At 42.5% G+C, this 20944-nt stretch overlaps 1 protein-coding gene across 4 annotated transcripts in view; it reads right to left on the bottom strand.

Annotated features, from left to right (window-relative positions):
• gmcl1 (germ cell-less, spermatogenesis associated) overlaps positions 1 to 20944 on the bottom strand; it is a 209041-nt gene that overhangs the window by 84292 nt on the left and 103805 nt on the right. For all 4 annotated transcript variants that reach the window (XM_063057247.1, XM_063057246.1, XM_063057244.1 and 1 more), the window contains exon 9: positions 8563 to 8703. In XM_063057247.1, the coding sequence (XP_062913317.1) occupies positions 8563 to 8703 (141 nt within the window). The remainder of the gene's footprint in view (positions 1 to 8562; positions 8704 to 20944) is intronic.

Raw genomic sequence — 20944 nt, 5'->3', positions numbered from 1 at the left:
GTGGCTCAGATGGGAGAGACTTTGCATACAACAACTGTTGCTCTGGTGCTTCACCAGTCACAGCTTTATGGGAGAACTAGACAACGGGGTGACCCGTTGGGGCACCCCTTAAGAGAAGGGTAGTGCAGTCTGATGTGACCAGAATGAACATTAAATGTTCCTGAATGCTATTGGTATTGCTTTGCTTTGGAAACTGAAGTGGAAAATCTCAGTTTATTAAAGAAGAACGATGCGTAGCAAAGCAAATATAGCTCCTCCTCTTTTAACGAAGGACACTTTTGATGGCATCATTTCTGGTTTATCTGCCACCCTTGTGCCTCTCATTATCATTCTGGAGATGTGCTGCGGTCCTTCCATCTCCTGTCTCTTCATCTCTTCTGCTATTTGTTGTTTGTCTCTGATCCTGGAGACGTGCATGCCTCTCCTCCTCTGTCTCTTCTTCTCTCATCTTTTTCTGTCCTGACTCTTTGATCCTGGAGTTGTGCGGTCCTGGCCTCATCCGATTCTTGTTCTCTCCTTCTCCTTGCCGCTTCCCGACGACGTTTGGCATCATCTCGTGACCATAATGTCCCCCTTCCCTTTCCACGCGGCATAATTAGGCTGACCTTTTTGTTTTTACCCTAATGCTGGATAGAAGATACAAAGCAGTAACACCAAAGGATGCTGATTATTCTTGTTGATGTGGTTAGCACTCTCCTAAATGGACATGATATAGTCACTGCTGTCCTTTGACTGCAGCAAAGGGTTTTATGGGTGTCTCGAAGTACGTCATTACAATAAGATTTAAGTTTCTCTTATTGATGGGTGGCAGTTAGATCCATCCTAACCCTGCACATGCTGATGGTAATTAACAGAATGTGACCCCTCGAAATAGAGCTGCCCTGACCTTTTGCTCCGGTAGGTGTCGCTGCTGAGGCTGGCCGTGAGCATGCGTCGGGCTGTCGCGTCCCGATTTCCATGATGGCGGATCGGCTCTCGGGTTAAAAGGGAGCCAGTTGATTTTTGCAGATGAGCAATTTTATATGAATACATAACCCTGAGCTTTGCCTGCATTCTGTAAGTTAGCGCATTTTAATTCAATTTAGCCAAAAAAAAGTGCCGCTGTAATGCACCGTTTGCGCTAATTGGAGGTCACAAACAGACAAACAGACAGACAGAGCATGAAAGTTTTAGTAGTATATAGATGGCAAAGAAAAAGCCACTGTTGGGGGGAAAAAACCTCACATGAAATCTTGGACAGCGTTTGCAAGAATGTATGTGGGAGACACTAAGTTCAACTGGAAGAAGGCTCTATGGTCTGATGAAACCAAAATTGAGCTTTTTAGCCATCAGACTAAACACTGCACATCATCAAAAACACACTATTTCCTCTGTGAAACATGGTGGTGGCTGCATCATGTTGTGGGGATGCTTCATTGCAGGAGGCCCTGGAAGGCCTGTGAAGGTAGAAGGTAAAATGAATGCAGCAAAATACAGGAAAATCCTGGAGGAAAACCTGATGCAGTCTGCAAGAAAACTGCAACTTGGGAGAACATTTGTTTTCCAGCAAGACAATGACCTCAAGCATAAAGCCAAAGCAATACAGGAATGGTTTAAAATCAACAAACTTAATGTCCGGGAGTGGCCAAGTCAGCATCCAGATCTCAATCCAGTTGAGAAATGGTAGCTGGACTTGAAAAGAGCTGTTCATTCACAATCCCCATGCAATCTGACAGAGCTTGAGCAGTTTTGTAAAGAAGAATGGAGACAAATTGCAGTGTCCAGATGTGAAAAGCTGGTAGAGACCTATCTACACAAACTGAAGGCTGTAATTGCTGCCAAAGGTGAATACTGACTTGAGGGGGGTTAATAATTATGCAATCAATTATTTTGTGTTTAACAATTATAATAAATTTTGACCAAATTATTGAAATTTGTTTTTATTCTGACACAAGAGTCTTTTCTGTTGGTCAGTGTCATAAAAGCCAAATTAAGTCCACTGGGATTCAATGTAAAACAATAAAACATGAAGACTTGTAAGTACTTTTTATAGGCACTGTACCTCTGGAGTATTGTTACTTCTGTTTGTCAGGTAGACATCCAGCAATATTTTTACTTTGGATTTATCATGGCTAACCAAACCACAACTTTCAAGTGTTATTTCTACCTACACTTCAGTAATCCATACCAATTACTGTAATAATGATTTATTTAAATGTCTAACATGCACGTGACAAACACCTGGAAAATTGACTCCAACAGCTCAACCAGCAGCAGGAACAGGCCACGACAACGGGTTTTCTTGCAGGTTGTTGAAACTTGTTTAAAGAGAGAGTTTTGCAGGCATTCAGACTCATTCCAACGGCCTAATCAGCAGCAGGAGCAGGCCACAGCAACAAGGTTTCTCATAGGTCAAAGTGGTTTAAAAGTACAGAAGGGACAAGTGGGGCAGCCATTGTTGGGAGTAAGCCAGTGGTGAGAGTAGGAGAGTTGGCTCAAAAGAAACTTCGGCTTGAAAGAGGTGCTGACTCTGGGCAAGTATTCATTAAGGTTCCCTTTTTCTCTTGCTGTACCTAGTGTAGTAAATGGTAACTGTGTGATCTTCATGCCAGATGTTGGAGTCCTGGGAGACCCAGAGTCTGCAAGGGAAATAGATATGCGTGAAGGGCATCTGGCTACAGCTCATTGAAGACAGTGTTAGGGATCTGGAGGAGCAGCTGGATGACCTTCGGCTTGTACGGGAGAGTGAGGAGATAATCGATCCGAGTTACAGAGAAGTAGTCACCCGAAGTTGCAAGAGAAGAGTAGCAGGGTGACTGTCAGGAGAAGTGGAAATGTGAATGGGCAGCTAGCACAGAGCACCCCTGTGGCCATTCCCCTCAATAATAAGTGTATCATTTTGGATACTGTTGCGGGGGATGAGCTCCCAGGGGAATGCCACAGAGACCAGGTTACTCACACTGAGTATGGGTCCGTGGTGCAGAAAGGAAACAGGGAGAAGAGGGGACGGTTGTGATGGGGGACTCAACAGTTAGGGGAACAGACAGGAGATTTTGTGGATATGAATGGGACACCTGAAAGGTATGTTGCCTCCCAGGTGCCAGAATCAAGGATGTCTCTGATCGTGTCCACAACATTTTGGAGAGCGAAGGAGAGCAGCCGAATGTCTTGGTACATAATGGTACCAATGACATAGGCAGGAAAAACAAAGAGGTCCTGAAAAGAGAATTTAGAGTTAGGTAGAAAAAGGAGAAGCAGGACCAGGTAGAAAGAGGAGAAGCAGGACCTCCCAGATAGTAATTTCTGGATTGCTGCCTGTGCCACGTGCCAATGAAGGTAAAAACAGAATGATTTGGCAAATCAATGCGTGGCTGGGAAACTGGTGCAGGGGCAGGGCTTCAGGTTCTTGGATCATTGAGATCTCTTCTGTGGGAGGTATGACCTGTTAAAAATGTGACAGGTACCTGAACCCAAGGGGAACCAATATTCTTGCGCGCAGGTGTATTAGAGCTGTTGAGGAAGATTTAAACTAATTTGGTGGGGGGTAAAAACTGGAGTAGAGAGACTCAGGATAGTATGGATGGTAAAAAAGCAAAAATGGGTTGCAGTCAGACTGTCAGGAAGGGCAGGCAGATGATAGGACATAATTGCAGCCAGCAGGGTGAGTATCAGTCAATAGGGATGCAGAATCAAAAATGGTAGCAAATGCAGCACTCAAAGTATTATATCTCAATGCATGGAGCACTAGAAATAAGGTGGATGATCTTGTTGCACTATTACAGATAGTCAGGTATGATGTTGTGGCCATCACTGAATCGTGGCTGAAGGATGGTTGTAGTTGAGAGCTGAATGTCCAAGGTTACATATTGTATTGGAGGGATAGGAAGGTCAGCAGTGTGGCTCTGCTGGGAAAGAATGACATCAAATCAGTAGAAAGTTGTGACATAGGATTGGAAGATGTTGAATCCTTGAGGGTTAGGTTAAGAAACTAAGGGTAAAAGGACCCTGATGGCAGTTATATACAGGCTTTCCAACAGTAGCTCGGACATGGACTACAGATTAGAATAGGAAATAGAAAAGGCATGTCAAAAGGGCAATGTTACGATAGTCATGGGAGATTTCAACATGCATGTCGATTGGGGAAAATCAGGTTGGAAATGGATCTCTAGGGAGCGAGTTTGTTAAATGCCTATGAGATGGCTTTTTAGAGCAGTTTGTCGTTGAGCCTACTAGGGGATCAGTTATACTGGATTGGGTGTTATGTAATTAACCGATGGTGATTAGGAAGCTTAAGGTAAAAGAAGCCTTAGCAGACCACAACATGATTGAGTTCGACTTGAAATTTGATAGGGAGAAATACAGTCTGACGTAGCATTATTTCAGTGGAGTGAAGGAAATTACACCGGTATGACAGAGGAGTTGGCCACGGTAAACTGGAAGTAGATGCCCAAAGGGATGACAGCAGAGCAGCAATAGCGTGAGTGGGAAAAAAAATGCTCAAATGGTAAAAGAGTATAACTGTGGCTGACAAAGGAAGTCAAAGCTGATGTAAAGCCATACAGGTTTCCTTTCCTTAAGGGAAAATCTTGCCTGATGAACTTGTTGGAATTCCTTGATTACTCATAGGATAGCTGAAGTGTATGCAGCAGATGTTGTATATTTGGACTTTCAGAACACCTCTGTCAAGGTGCCACACATGAGGCTGCTTACCAAGTTAAGAGTCCATGGTATTACAGGAAAGCTACTAACATGGTAAGTGCATTGACTGATTAGTAGGGGGCAGCAAGTGGGAATAAAAGGATCCTTTTCTGGTTGGCTGCTAGTGACCACTTCTTTAATGCTGTCTATGGTTTAGAATGGAATAAATGGCTTTGTTACCAAGTTTGCAAATTATATGAAGATTGGTAGAGGAGCAGATAATTTTGAAGAAAAAAGTAGACTGCAGAAGGACTTAGATTAGGAGAATAGGCAAGAGGGTGGCAAATGAAATACAAAATTGGAAAATACATAGTCATGCACCGGTAGTAGAAATAGATGTGCAGACTATTTTCTAAACTGGGAGAAAATCTGAAAATCTGAAATGCAAAGGGACTTGGGAGTCCTCGTCCAGAACATCCTAAAGGTTAACTTGCAGATAGAGTTGGTGGTGAGGAAGGCAAATGCAATGTTAGCATTCATTTCAAGAGGTTTAGAACACAAGAGTAGGGATGTGATGCTGAGGCTTTTTAAGGCATTGGTGAGGTCTTACCTTGAGTACTGTGAACAGTTTTGAGCTCCTCATCTAAGAAAAGATGTGGTGGCATTGGAGAGAGTTCAGAGGAGGTTCATAAGGATGATTCCAGGAATGAAAGGATTATCCTATGAGGAACGTTTGATGGCTTTGTATCTGTACTCACTGGAATTTAGAAGGGTGAGGGGAGATCTCATTGAAACCTTTCGAATGTTGAAAGGCCTAGACAGAGTAGATGTGGAAAGGATGTTTCCCATGGTGGGGAAGTCTAGGACAAGAGGGCACAGTCTCAGGATGGAGGGACGTCCATTTAAAACAGAGATGTGGAGAAATTTCTTTAGCCAGAGGGTGGTGAATTTGTGGAATTTGTTACCACAGACAGCTGTGGAGGGCAGGTCGTTGGGTATATTTAAGACAGAGATTGGTAGGTTCTTAATTGGACACAGCTCAAAGGTTACAGGGAGAAGGCGGGGAGGTTGGGCTGAGAAGGGGAAAAAAAGGATCAGCCATGATTGAATGGCAGAGCAGACTCGATGGGCCAAATGCCTAATTCTGTTCCTATGTCTTATGGAAACTCTTTTCTTTGGGTAAGCTACTTTAAATGAGTGATAGACAACAGGGCAATACATTTTACATAAATGGCTGCAGCTGCAACATTTCACGAGGCTCAAGGCCTTTCCTCTGTTTGTTCCCGGGTTCTAGAAGTTAGATGTCATATTGGACAGGAATCCAAGGTCAGGTTGTGGGAGTTTGGGGACGGAAGTGGGAGGAGATCACAATCAGCTCTGTGGGTGTACGGTATGATCAAATGGCAGTGGGTACAGGTCAAGACTTGGTTATGGGCTGGCTAAAGAGTTTTATTAATCGTTATTTTTAATGAGGGTGTTATGACATTGCTATGCAATCGAGACAGTTAAGCGATTTCAGGACAAACACATCAGACTCAAATTGTGCAGTCTACCACATCTAGCCATGGACACCGAAAGACAAGGAGGAACCAGCGGCACCAGGAACATCCCACCCACATCAGCAGAGTGAGTGTTAAGGAAAATGCTAAATATTCATTCAGTAGTACTGAATAGATGGGACACATCTTATCAATTTTATCACCTTTGCTATCAACTTCCACCCATCCCTTGAATTCACCTGGACTACAGCTGACGACCTACAAAAGGCAGCATTTAGACCGTCACATGAACTTGCAGAGAATAGAGGAATATTGATCATGTGCATGTAGACGAGTTTAGTCTAAATTGATATTATGGTTGATATGGTCTAAGACTGCTCCTGTGTTGTACTGATCTATGTTCTTCGAAGTTCACATCTTTCTGGAAATGAAAGCCCCTGGAGAACAGGGATACAACAGCCTTCAAAAATACATTGTATGGGCCAACAAACAAGCACCGAAAATCTCTGAAGCATGCAGGCCTCTTTAGGAAAAATCCCAGCAAGAAACACTGAGTACAAGCTTTAAGTCAATTCAACAAGAAATAAAAATAGCCTGGGCAAGTATATCTCTTTCATTAACTTCCAATCCAATGGCAGCTATCTTTTGTATTATTAAAAAAGGAAAAGAAACATACACTAGGAAATCTGCAGATGCTGGAAATTCAAGCAACACACGTAAAAGTTGCTGGTGAATGCAGCAGGCCAGGCAGCATCTCAAGGAAGAAGTACAGTCGACATTTCAGGCCGAGACCCTTCGTCAGGACTAACTGAAAGAAGAGCTAGTAAGAGATTTGAAAGTGGGAAGGAGAGGGGGAGATCCGAAATGATAGGAGAAGACAGGAGGTGGAGGGATAGAACCAAGAGCTGGACAGTTGATTGGCAAAGGGGATATGAGAGAATGATGGGACAGGATGCCGAGGGAGAAAGAAAAGGGGGGGGGAGCCCAGAGGATGGGCGAGGGGTAAATGGTGAGAGGGACAGAGGGAGAAAAAGGAGAGAGAGGAAACAACATATAATTGTCCGTAACTTCCACCACCTCCAACGGGATCCCACTACTAAGCACATCTTTCCCTCCCACCCTCTCTCTACGTTCTACAGGGATCACTCCCTACGCGACTTCCTTGTCCATTCGTACCCCCCATCCCTCCCAGCACTTATCCTTGCAAGTGGAACAAGTGCTACACATGCCCTTACACTTCCTCCCTCACTACCATTCAGGGCCCCAGACAGTCCTTCCAGGTGAGGTGACACTTCACCTGTGAGTCGGCTGGGGTGATATACTGCGTCCGGTGCTCCCAATGCGGCCTTCTATATATTGGTGAGACCCGATGCAGACTGGGAGACCGTTTCGCTGAACACCTACGCTCTGTCCGCCAGAGAAAGCAGTGGCCACACATTTTAATTCCAGGTCCCATTCCCATTCTGCTATGTCTATCCACGGCTTCCTCTACTGTAAAGATGAAGCCACACTCAGGCTGGAGGAACAACACCTTATATTCCGTCTGGGTAGCCTCCAACTTGATGGCATGAACATTGACTTCTCAAACTTCCGCTAATGCCCCACCCCCCCTCGTACCCCATCCGTTATTTATTTATATACACACATTCTTTTTCGCTCTCTCCTTTTTCTCCCTCTGTCCTTCTCACTATACCCCTTGCCCTTCCTCTGGGCTTCCCCCCCTCCCCCTTTTCTTTCTCCCTAGGCCTCCTGTCCCATGATTCTCTCATATCCCTTTTGCCAATCACCTGTCCAGCTCTTGGCTCCATCCCCCGTCTTCTCCTATCATTTTGGATCTCCCCCTCCCCCTCTCAAATCTCTTACTAGCTCTTCCTTCAGTTAGTCCTGACAAAGGGACTTGGCCCAAAACGTCATCTGCACCTCTTCCTAGAGATGCTACCTGGCCTGCTGCATTCACCAGCAATTTTTGTGTGTTGAAAGAAACATACAAGAGGTTTTATTCACTCATCAGCACCAGGATGTTACTAGTGTACAAAGCCATGTGAGAACAATTTACAGACAGAGTATTTACACCATTGTTCTTGGCAGTATTTTGACAGAAGAACTAGATTTATAGTGGTGTCCACTTCAATAGCACTACAGTACAGAGTCAGTACACTGATCTAACAAACCATCAGAAAGTTTCTGGGTAAAAGTTGGCTTGTTTCTCTAGCTAGATACATTCAATGGGGTACAGATACAGAACATAAATCATTCGTACAAAACCAACTGCAGTCATTAATAGTCATTTCTATAAACATAAACATATTAACATTTTCTAAATGTAAACTCCAGGCATACCGGTTGAGAAAACTACTTAAATATTTCTATTCTGGTCAGTGCTAAGGTGACAAATGTCTTCAGATAGAAACTAAGAGGATCATGTTATGTAAACAACACTACTCACCTGAAGAGATAATCATGTCCCGCTCAATAATTTTAGCAGATGTCAGGTCGTTGATGATGTATTGCAGCCGGATGTGAGAAAACACTTTTGCAAACTTTTGTCCTTGTTCTGTGTCCAGGAAGCTGTTGTAACTGCAGTTTTCTTTGTGAAAGAATAAATCAATCTGTTATTTCATACAAAATGTTAAATCACAGTTACAACATATTCCTCATTTGGTCCAAGCCTTTGTTAATTCTGGATCAGAATGTGAGTGTAAATCTAGAGAATATTTTTATTTATTTACAGATATAGTGCCTTCCACCTTACTCAGCCGTGCTGCCCAGCAACCCACCTATTTAACCTCAGCCTAATCACAGGACAATTTACAATGACCAATTAACCTACTGAACAGTACGTCTTTGGATTGCGGACGTTGGAATTGAACTCCAAACTTTGACGCCCCAAGCTATATTGTCATTTCTGTGATGATATTATATTTTCTACCATGTTACCATATATCCATTTATATTAAACCTTTAATATAACTAACATTTTCCAAGTGCTTCACAGCAGTACTTTCATATAAAAATACCACATATATGTATAGATGCAGGCAAGTAACAAAAACTGGTCAAAAGAAGAGAATCTTAAAGAAGAGGGAGGTATAGGGGCAAAGAAACTTAAGACGGGGATGTAAGAGCCTTGGGCTCAGGCATCTGAAGGAATGGACCCACCCCCACTCCCCCAGTGGAGGAGCAATTAAATTTCGACATGGGCAAGAAACACAAATGGAGGAATATGAATATCTTGGAGGTTAATGGAGTTTGTGAAAAGGGAGTGGGGTGGAATAAATGTAACTTGAGAATCAATGAACTTCAGTGTAGCTTCCCTACGTATGGAGCTACTCTACTATTAGACACGTATAGCCTCTCTTTAGGCTACAGGTGATAGGTAGTATAAGGAGAATTAACTCATATCATAAAAGTGTAGCTTAAGTAAAATAAAATTAGGTGCAATGAGTGCTTGTGTTGAAGTCACTATCTATAGGGATAGCACCTCTTTCTATGTGATTTCCATTCCATTATATTGGTAGTAATTTTCATTATTTTCAGCTGTGACTCATTGGGTAATGCTCTTGTTTCTAAGTCAAAGGATTATGGATCCATAGCCCATTACAGATATTCAAATATAAAACACCAGACTGACATTTCCCAAATGGGTACTGATGCAGCACTACATTATTTAAGTTGCCAAATTTTAGACAGACATTAAACCAAGGTCCCACTCAGCTTTCTTAGGTAGTAATACAAGATCCTGGGCACTATCTTAAAGAAATGTTATGTTGTCACTGGTATCCTGTTAGCATTTTTTCCCTCAATCAAAAAAAAAGCAGGTTATACAGCAGCTTCTAGGATCTTGCTGGCAATAAAATGGCTACCGTGGTTCTTACAACAGCGATTATACAATGTGCAATATACAATGGACTTATTAGGGAGAGTCAACATGGCTTTGTGCATGGTTGGTCATGTTTGACCAATCTATTGGAGTTTTGAGGAGGATACCAGGAAAGTGGATGAAGGGAAGACAGTGGATGTTGTCTACATGGACTTCAGTAAGGCCTTTGACAAGGTCTCGCATGGGAGGTTAGTTAGGAAAATTCAGTCACTAGGTATACATAGAGAGGTGGTAAATTGGATTAGACATTGGCTCAATGGAAGAAGCCAGAGAATGGTAGTAGAGGATTGCTTTTCAGAGTGGGGGCCTGTGACTAGTGGTGTGCCACAAGGATCAGTGCTGGGTCTATTGTTATTTGTCATCTATATCAATGATCTGGATGATAATATGGTAAATTGGATCAGCAAATTTGCTGATGATACAAAGATTGGAGGTGTAGTGGACAGTGAGGAAGGTTTTCAAAGCTTGCAGAGGGATTTGGACCAACTGGAAAAATGGGCTGAAAAATGGCAGATGGAGTTTAATACAGACAAGTGTGAGGTATTGCACTTTGGAAGGACAAACCAAGGTAGAACATACAGGGTAAATGGTAAGGCACTGAGGAGTGCAGTGGAACAGAGGGATCTGGGAATACAGATACAAAATTCCCTAAAAGTGGCGTCACAGGTAGATAGGGTCATAAAGAGAGCTTTTGGTACATTGGCCTTTATTAATCAAAGTACTGAGTATAAGAGCTGGAATGTTATGATGAGGTTGTATAAGGCATTGGTGAGGCCGAATCTGGAGTATTGTGTTCAGTTTTGGTCACCAAATTATAGGAATGATATTAATAAGGTTGAAAGAGTGCAGAGAAGGTTTACAAGGATGTTGCTGGGCCTTGAGAAACTCAGTTACAGAGAAAGGTTGAATAGGTTAGGGCTTTATTCCCTGGAGCGTAGAAGAATGAGGGGAGATTTGATAGAGGTATATAAAATTATGATGGGTATAGATAGAGTGAATGCAAGCAGGCTTTTTCCACTGAGGCAAGGGGAGAAAAAAAGAGGACATGGGTTAATGGTGAAGGGGGGAATGTTTAAAGGGAACATTGGGGGGGGGGCTTCTTCACACAGGGAGTGGTGGGAGTGTGGAATGAGCTGCCAGACGAGGTGGTAAATGCGGGTTCTTTTTTAACATTTAAGAATAAATTGGACAGATACATGAATGGGAGGTGTATAGAGGGATATGGTCCGTGTGCAGGTCAGTGGGACTAGTCAGAAAATGGTTCGGCACAGCCAAAAGGCCTGTTTCTGTGCTGTAGTTTTTCTATGGTTTCTCCTTCATTCTGAATTAGGGGCAATGGGTATGAAGAATGCAAGAAAAGTGAAAGTCATTTGCAATTAATAACAATCTATTATAGGGATGAACAGATGATCTCAGATGAGGGAGAAAAAGATTAGACAACATGTGATGCTTTGGTACAGATTCACCTATTCTATGTTCTTATTTTAATATTTACAGAACTGAAACCAGGTCCACTTGTAGAATAGAAGGATGCTCGATGAGGAACAGATGTAGACACAGTAGACTGATAAGGAAAAGGAATTCTATTTCCTGGATGAGTCTATGTTGATTATGTATTCCATCAGCAGTACTAGAATTGAGCAGACTCCTCAGATGTCAATTAGTGGAAGGCTCTGTTGCAATTCATTTCTGCCCGTACGGGAACCACACAGACAAGTAGTCAAGAGATTTATTTTGTTTCAACTGTTGCACCCACTGAGCTCTAAAAATGAACTACCTTAATGGTAGATACTCCGTCATTGATTATAATCAATCTGAAAATGATGGATTCTTTAACTGTTATTTTAGTATTGGTATTGGCTTATTGGCCAATAAACAGTGAAAACATTCTTTGTGTGCCATCCAGGCAGATCAGGACTTACATAAATATACTGAGGTAGTAAAAACAAAATACAGAATATAATGTTGCAGCTACAAAGAAAGTATTATTCAATTAAACATATAAAATACAAAGACTGCAATGAGGAAAGCCCAGCAGCGTCTCTACTTTCTGCGAAGGCTGAGAAAAGTCCATCTCCCACCCCCCATCCTCACTACATTCTACAGAGGTTGTATTGAGAGCATCCTGAGCAGCTGCATCACTGCCTGGTTCGGAAATTGTCCCATCTCAGATCGCAAGACCCTGCAGCGGATAGTGAGGTCAGCCTGAGAAGATCATTGGGGTCTCTCTTCCTGCCATTACAGACATTTACACCATACACTGCACCCGTAAAGCCAACAGCATTGTGAAGGACCCCACGCACCCCTCATACAAACTCTTCTCTCTCCTGCCATCTGGCAAAAGGTACTGAAGCATTCGGGCTCTCACGACCAGACTATGCAACAGTTTCTTCCCCCAAGCCAGCAGGCTCCTCAATACACAGAGTCTAGACTGACATCTACATCATTTATTATATTGTAATTTGTCCTCTACTGTGCCTATTGTCTTGTTTATTATTATTGTACTGCCCTGCACTGTTTTGTGCACTTCATGTAGTCCTGTGTAGGTCTATAGTCTAGTGCAGTTTTTGTGTTGTCTTACATAGTCTAGTGTAGCCTTGTGTTGTCTCATTTAGTCCAGTGTAGCTTTGTGTTGTTTCATGTAGCATCATGGTCCTGGAAGAACGTTGTTTCGTTTTTACTGTGTACTGTACCAGCAGTTTATGGTCGAAATGACAATTAAAAGCGAATTGACTTGACATGACTTGGGAGATCACAAATTCATCTTTAGCATATGACAGATCCATTCTGAGAATTAAGGGACAAGTTTAATAGAGGCAGCATTATATTTACTTATTACTATCCTTATTTAACATTAACACATTGTCAATTACAGTATCCTTCCAGAAATGTGTGAAGTCATAATGTCCATTAATTAGGTATTGAAGATATCTAGGGGCAGTATTAATTTGTGGTTGTTAACATATTTGTCCAAGACATACTATATCTTGGGGGAGGGGAGAGAGGTTTAATACATATGATGAATAAGGAGGATAATGATACAGTCTGACAATTCCAAATTGTCACCAAATGGTGTGGATATAATGAGCTAACTAAAAAATGATTTAGCCAGCAAGTTATTCCATTGATATCTGGCTCTACCTTAATTTATTGAAACACATTAACAGCTTTGTAATTGTACCACAGCATAACAAAATGCTGCTTTTACACCCAAATAAATGTTGGGGAAGGTATTTGCTTTTAAAATGACTAAATATATTGAGTTACCACGAAAAGCCAAGCAAATGGGGCAAACAATGTGAAAGTGCTGGTAAGACTGGAGGCTGACAAACAATAATGTTATGGAATCTGTGAAAAGAGCTATTTCTTAATGGGGCCTTGCCATACTTTATCAACTATGAGAAATTTCACCTGTTTTTTTTACTGAATGTCAAAACTTAAATGGCTCTGGCACATCACTCTTTGGTGGATGGGAAAGGAAAAGGAAGTTTGGTAATTAAAGATGGTTACCAGTAAATGGGGAAGAGTTAAGTAAATTCAGTGGGATGCAACGATTGAATAAATTCCAGTGTATGAGGAAGTGTATGAGAGTTGGCACTGTGAATTTACTAACACAAGAGATTCTTCAGATGCTAGATCACCATATAATTCTAGTGAGTCCATTTCATACTCTTTCTCTTGCACAGAAGAACAACATATAGTTACCTTCCCTCTTGCTTGCTTTACCTGTGGTTACCTGTGAACTTCCAATCATTCGGCGCTCTTTGGCGTTGACACAGCCGTTGGCCTATGGATTTTCAGCGCGATTATTAAAAATGCCAACAGGACCAGTTAGATTATTTGGTGCTCTTGAGATCATTGGGTAATTAGACACTTGGCAAAGGCCAATAAAAAGAGGTTAGGTTTAAGCAGAGCAGCCATTATGGGAGCGGCCATTGTGGTAATGGTACAGAGTTAGAATGGCTCGAAACTTTGGCAAGGGGAGGCAGAAGTTGAAGAAGCTTTCCGGTAAGTTTTCTTTCATCTTTGCCTGGTAGTATAGTGAGTATGGGTCTTGGATCAATAGTGTGTTCTTCATGTCAGATGTGGGAACATTGGGAGATCTCCAGTCTCCCCGATAACTAATCCTCACAAACAGAAACTGCAGCTGGATGACTTTTGGCTCATATGGGAGAATGAGGAGATGATAGATAGGAGCCACAGGAAGTCATTCACCCCTAAGTTGCAGGAGGCGGCTGGATGGGGAATTGTCAGGAGAGCAAAGGAGAATCAACAGATAGTGCAGAGTACCCCTGTGGCCGTTGCCCTCAATAACAGGTATGTCACTTTGGATACTTTTGGGGGGAGGATGGGGGGAGGGAACCAACCTGTCAGGGAAAAGCCAGAGTGACCAGGTCTTTGGCACTGACTCTGGTTCTGTGGCTCAGAAGGGAAAGGGGGAGATTGAAGAGAAGTGCAGTAGTGATAGGGGATTCAACAGCTAGGGGAGCAGGCAGGATATTCTGTGAACATGAATGAGACACTCAGGTGGCATACTGACTCTCAAGTACCATGGTTAAGGGCATCTCAGATCATATCCACAGCATTCTAAAAAGGGCCAGCTAGAAGTCATGGTACATATTGTATCCAATGACATTGGTAGGAAAAGGGATGAGGATCTGAATACAGAATATAGGGAGCTAGGGAGGAAGCTGAAAAACAGGACCTCAAAAGGTAGTAATCTCTGGATTGCTCCCTGTGCCAAGTTGCAGTGAGGGTAAGAATAACAGGATTTGGCACATGAATGTGTAGTTGAAAAATTGCTGCAGAGGGCAAGGGTTCCGATTTGTGGATAATTAGGGTCTCTTCTGGGAAGGGTATGGCCTGTACAAAAATAGGACAGGTTGCACCTGAACTCAAGGGGGACCAATATCCTTGTCCTTGTGGGCAGGTTTGCTGGAACTGCTGGGGAAGGGTTTAAACTAGTTTGGCAGGGAGATGAGAACCTGAGTGACAGGTCAGAAATTGGGGCAGTTGGTTTACAAGTAGATGTAGTGTGTGGTGAGACTATGAGGAAGTAAGGATCAGACAATCTCTATAGAGGATACAAGGAAGCCAGGAAGGAGCTGAAGAATGGAGTTAGGAGAGCTAGATGGGGGCATGAGGCAGCCTTGGTGAGCAAGATTAATGAAAACCCAAGACTTTCTACATGAACAGTATGTGAGGAACAAGAGAATGACTACAGTGAGAGTAGGACTGATCAAGGATAGAAGAGGAAATGTGTCTGGAGACAGAAGAGGTGGGGGGAGGGTGCTCTTAATGAATACCTTCCTTCAGCAGTGAGAGAGACCTTGACATTTGTAAGGTCAGGATAAAACAGGCTCATATACTAGAACATGTTGATAGAACATTTGAAAAACATCAGTCCCCAGTGCTGTACAGGTACACCCCAGGAAGTGAGGGCAGAGACTGCTGTGCCTTTGGGATGATCTTCAGAACTAGAATCAGGTTTATCATCACCGGCATGTGACATGAAATTTGTTCACTTAGCAGCAGCAGTTCAATGCAATACATAATCTAGCAGAGAAAAAAAAATAATAATAATAAATAAAATTTTAAAATAATAATAATAAATAAGCAAATCAATTACGGTATATGTATATTGAATAGAATTAGAAAAAATGTGCAAAAACAGAAATACTATATATTAAAAAAAAATTGAGATGGTGTCTAAAGATTCAATGTCCATTTAGGAATCGGATGGCAGAGGGGAAGAAGCTGTTCCTGAATCGCTGAGTGTGCGCCTTCAGGCTTCTGTATCTCCTGCCTGATGGTGAGAGTGAGAAAAGGGCATGCCCTGGGTGCTAGATGTCCTTAATAACGGATGCTGCCTTTCTGAGACACTGCTCCCTGAAGATGTCCTGGGTACTTTGTAGGCTAGTACCCAAGATGGAGCTGATTAGATTTACAACCTTCTGCAGCTTCTTTCGCTCCTGGACAGCAGTCTCTCCATATCAGACAGTGAGGCAGCCTGTCAGAATGCTCTCCACGGTACAACTATAGAAGTTTCTGAGGGTTATTTGTTGACATACTAAATCTCTTCAAGCTCCTAATGAAGTATAGCTGCTGTCCTGCCTTCTTTATAACTACATCAATATGTTGGACCAGGTTAGATCCTCAGAGATCTTGACCACCCAGGAACTTGAAGCTGCTCACTCTCTCCACTTCTGATCCCTCTATGAGGATTGGTATGTGTTCCTTCATCTTACCCTTCCTGAAGTTCACAATCAGCTCTCTCCTCTTACTGACGTTGAGAGCCAGGTTGCTGCTGCGGCACCACTCCGATAGTAGGCATATCTCACTCCTGTATGCCCTCTTGTCACCACCTGAGATTCTACCAACAATGGTTGTATCATCAGCAAATTTATAGATGGTATTTGAGCTGTGCCTAGCCACACAGTCATGGGTATAGAGAGAGTAGAGCAGTGGGCTAAGCACATACCCCTGAGGTGTGCCAGTGTTGATTTTCAGCGAGGAGGATATGCTAACACCAATCCTCACAGATTGTGGTCTTCCGGTTAGAAAGTTGAGGATCCAATTGCAAAGGGAGGTACAGAGGCCCAGGTTCTGCAACTTCTCAATCAGGATTGTGGGAATGATGGTATTAAATGCTGAGTTTTAGTCGATGAACAGCAACATGACGTAGGTGTTTGTGTTGTCCAGGTGGTCTAAAGCCGTGTGGAGAGTGATATTGACCTATTGTGGTGATAGGCAAATTGCAATAGGTCCAAGTCCTTGCTGAGGCAGGAATTCAGTCTAGTCATGACCAACCTCTCAAAGCATTTCATCACTGTCAATATGAGTGCTACCAGGCGATAGTCATTAAGGCAGCCCACATTATTCTTCTTAGGCACTGGTATAATTGTTGCCTTTTTGAATGAAGTGGGAACTTCCACCCATAGCAGTAAGAGGTTGAAAATATCCTTGAGTACTTCCGCTAGTTGATTGATACAGATTTTCAGAGCCTTACCAGATACTCCATCAGGACCTAAACCTTGAGAGGGTTCACTCTCTTTAAAGACAGCCTAACATTGACCTCTGTGACGGAGATCACAGGGTCATCAGGTGCAGCAGTGATCTTCACATCTGTAGTTGTGTTCTCCCTTTCAAAGTGTGCATAGAAGGCATTGAGTTCATCTGGTAGTGAAGCATCACTGCCATTCATGCTACTGGGTTTTGCTTTGTAGGAAGTAATGTCTTGCAGACTCTGCCAGAGTTGCTGTGCAACCAATGTCACCTTCAACCTTGTTCGGAATTCCTCTTCGCCCTTGAAATAGCCCTCTGCAAATCATACCTGGTTTTCTGGTATAAGCCTCATCACTGGCCACAGGTGTGGTGCTAGAAGACTGGAGGGTGGTGAATACTATTCCTTTAAGAAAGTATAGGGATAACACTGGGAAATAAAGACCAGCGAGTCTTACTTCAGTCGTGGGCAAGTTATTGGAGAAAATTTTTAGAGATAGGATTTACGAGCATTTGGAAAAACAGTCTAATTAAGGATAGTCAGCATGGCTTTGTAAGGGGCAAATCATGCCTCACGAGTCTGAATGAATTCTTTGAGGATGTGGCAAAATGCATTTAAAGGTAGAGCACTGGATATGGCATATATGGATTTTAGTTAGACGCATGATAAGGTTCCATGGTAGACACATTCAGAAAGTTATGAGGCATAGGATCCAGGCAAACTTGGCTGTTTGGATTCATAATTGACTTGAGAGGGTAATAGCAAATGGAGAGCATTCTACCTGGAGGTCAATGAGCAGTGTAACTGCAGCATACATCAAAGTTGCTGGTGAACGCAGCAGGCCAAGCAGCATCTATAGGAAGAGGCGCAGTCGACGTTTCAGGCCGAGACCCTTCGTCAGGAAGGGTCCTGACGAAGGGTCTCGGCCTGAAACGTCGACTGCGCCTCTTCCTATAGATGCTGCTTGGCCTGCTGCGTTCACCAGCAACTTTGATGTATGTTGCTTGAATTTCCAGCATCTGCAGAATTCCTGTTGTTTAAGTGTAACTGCAGGGTTCTTTTCTGGGACCCCTGCTCTTTGTGATTTTTTTTAATAAATGACTTTGATTAGGAAATGGATTAATTAGTTTGCAAATGACATGAAGATTGGTGGAGTTGTGGATACCGTTGAAGATTGTCGTAGATTATAATGGGGCATTGAAAGAATGCAGAACTGGTCTGAGAAGAGACAGTTGGATTTGAACCTGGAAAAGTATGAAGTGCAAGGTCCAATTTGAAGGCAGACTACAGGGTTAATGGCATGATTTTTGGCAGTGTGAAAGAACAGGGAGATCTTGGGATCCACATCCATAGATCCCTCAAAGCTGCACACAAGTTGATTGGGTTGTTAAGAATGCACATGTTGTGTTGGCTTTCATTAGTTGAGGGATTGAGTTCAAGAGCCACGAGTCATGGAGATGAACAACAAAGAAACAGGCCCTTCAGCCAAACCAGTCCATGCTAAAACTATTTAATCTGCCTACTCCCATTGACCTGCACCGGGATCATAGCCCTCCATATCCCTTTCCATGTACCTACCAAAACTTCTCTTAAATATTCAAATTGATCTCACATGGGCCACTTGTGCTGGTAGCTCATTCCACACTCTCATGACCTTTGAGTGAAGAGGTTTCCTATCGTGTTCCCCTTAAACATCTCACCTTTCACTCTTAACCCATGACCTATGGTTGTAGTCCCACTTAACCTCACTGCAAAATACCTGCGTGCATTTACCCTATCTATACTCCTCATAATTTTGTACATCTCTATCAATTCTCCTCTCAATTTTCTACATTTTAAAGAATACAGTCACAACCTATTAAATCTTTCCTTATAACTCAGGTCTTCCAGACCCAACAATATTCTTGTAAATTTTTTTTCTGCAATCAACCTTGTTTAATTCTTTCCTATAGGAAGCTGACCAAAACTGTACACAATACTCCAAATTGGGCCTCATTAATATCTTATTCAATTTCAACACAACATCTCATTTTCTATACTCAGTACAATGATTTATGAAGGCCAATGTGCCAAAAGCTTTCTTTACAACGCTACCTACCTGTGACACCACTTTCAACAAATTTTACACCTGTATTCCTAGATCCCTTTGTTCTACTACACCCCACTTGTTTGCATTAAGTTTCATCTGGCATTTTTCAGCCAATTTTTCCAGCTGATGCAGATCCCTCTGCAAGTCATGATAGCCTTCCTCATTGTCCACTGCACCTCCAATCTTGGTGATATCCGCAAATTTGCTGATCCAGTTAACCACATTACCATCTAGATCATTGATATAGATGACAAACAACGATGGACCCAGCACTGATCCCAGCGGCACACCATTGGCCTCCAGAGAAACAACCATCTACTACCATTCCCTTGCTTCTCCCATGAAGCCAACGTCTAATCCAATTTACCACCTCCCATGCGAGACTTTGTCAAATGCCTTAAAGTCCACGTAGAGAACCTACACTGCCTTGCTTTCCGTCACGTCCGAGGGAACACCTTGTTAGGCCCTGGGGATTTACTCACTCTGATTTGCCTCAGGGTAGCAAACACCACCTCCTCTGTAATCTGTACAGGGTCCATGAATTTGATTCCACTTTGCCTCACTTCTACAAACTCTGTATCCATTTCCTGAGCAAACACAGATGCAGAGAATGCATTTAAGATCTCCCCATCTGTTTTGACTCCACACATGGATTACCATTTTGGCTTTCCAGAGAACCAGTTTTGTTCCTTGCAATCCTTTTGCTCTTAACATATCTGTAGAATCCCTTAGGATTCTCCTTCACCTTGACAGCTAGGGCAACTTCATGCCTTCTATTAGCCCTCTTGATTTCTTTCTTAACTGTTCTCTGGCATTTCATATACTTCATAAGCACCTCATTTGTTCTTACCTGTCTATACCTGCTATACACCTCCCTTTTTCTCTTAAACAGGGCTTCAATATATCTTGAAAATCAAGATTCCCTACACTTTTTATCTTTATTTTTTTATTCTGACAGGTACAGAGAAGCATTGTACTCTCAAAATTTCATTTCTGAAGGCTTCCCACTTTCCAAGTACACCTTTGCCATAAAACAGCTTATCCCAATCTACACTTGCCACATCATTTCTGATAGAATCCAAATTGGCTTTTCTGCAGTTTAAAATCTCAACCCGTGAACCAGACCTATCTCTTTACATATTTACTCTGAACTAATGGCATTGTGATCACTGGATGCAATGTGTTCTCCTACACAAACTCTGTCACCTGCTGTGTCTCATTCCCTAATAGCAGATCCAGTATTGCACACTCTCTCATTGGGACTTCTACGTACTGATGAAGGAAACTTTCCTGAACACGTTTGACAAACTCTATCCCATCTAGTCCTTTTACAGTATGGGATTCCCAGTCAATATGTAGAAAGTTAAAATCACCTGCTATAATAACTTTATATTTCTTACAACAGTGGGTGATCCCTTTACAAATTTGATCCTTTAAATCCCTCACACTGTTGGGTGATCTGTAATACAGCTCCATTAATGTGGTCATAGTTTTCTTATTTCTCAGATCCACCCAACTTGCTTCGAGTTAAATTCTCCAGTCTGTCCTGATGGAGCAGTGCCTTGACATTTAACGACTAGTAATGCCACCCCTCTTCCTTTATTTACTCCCACTCTGTCATATCTAACCCCAGAATATTGAGATGCCAATCCCGTACCTCCTGCAGCCAAGTCTCACTAATGGCTACAATATCATAATTCCAGATGTTGATCCATGCCCCGAGCTAATCTGCCTTTTCTGATACTTCTTGCATTGAAATGTACACAGTTCGGACACCTGTCACGCCATGCTCTCTCTTTTGATTTCTGACTTTATATGAGGACTTACCAACATCTGCCTCCACAACCTCTCCACTA

Source organism: Mobula hypostoma, chromosome 8 (genome assembly GCF_963921235.1).
Source record: "Mobula hypostoma chromosome 8, sMobHyp1.1, whole genome shotgun sequence".
NCBI lineage: Eukaryota > Metazoa > Chordata > Chondrichthyes > Myliobatiformes > Myliobatidae > Mobula > Mobula hypostoma.
The sequence above is the reverse complement of the archived record's forward strand: the minus strand, read 5'-3'. Positions and strand labels throughout refer to the sequence as shown.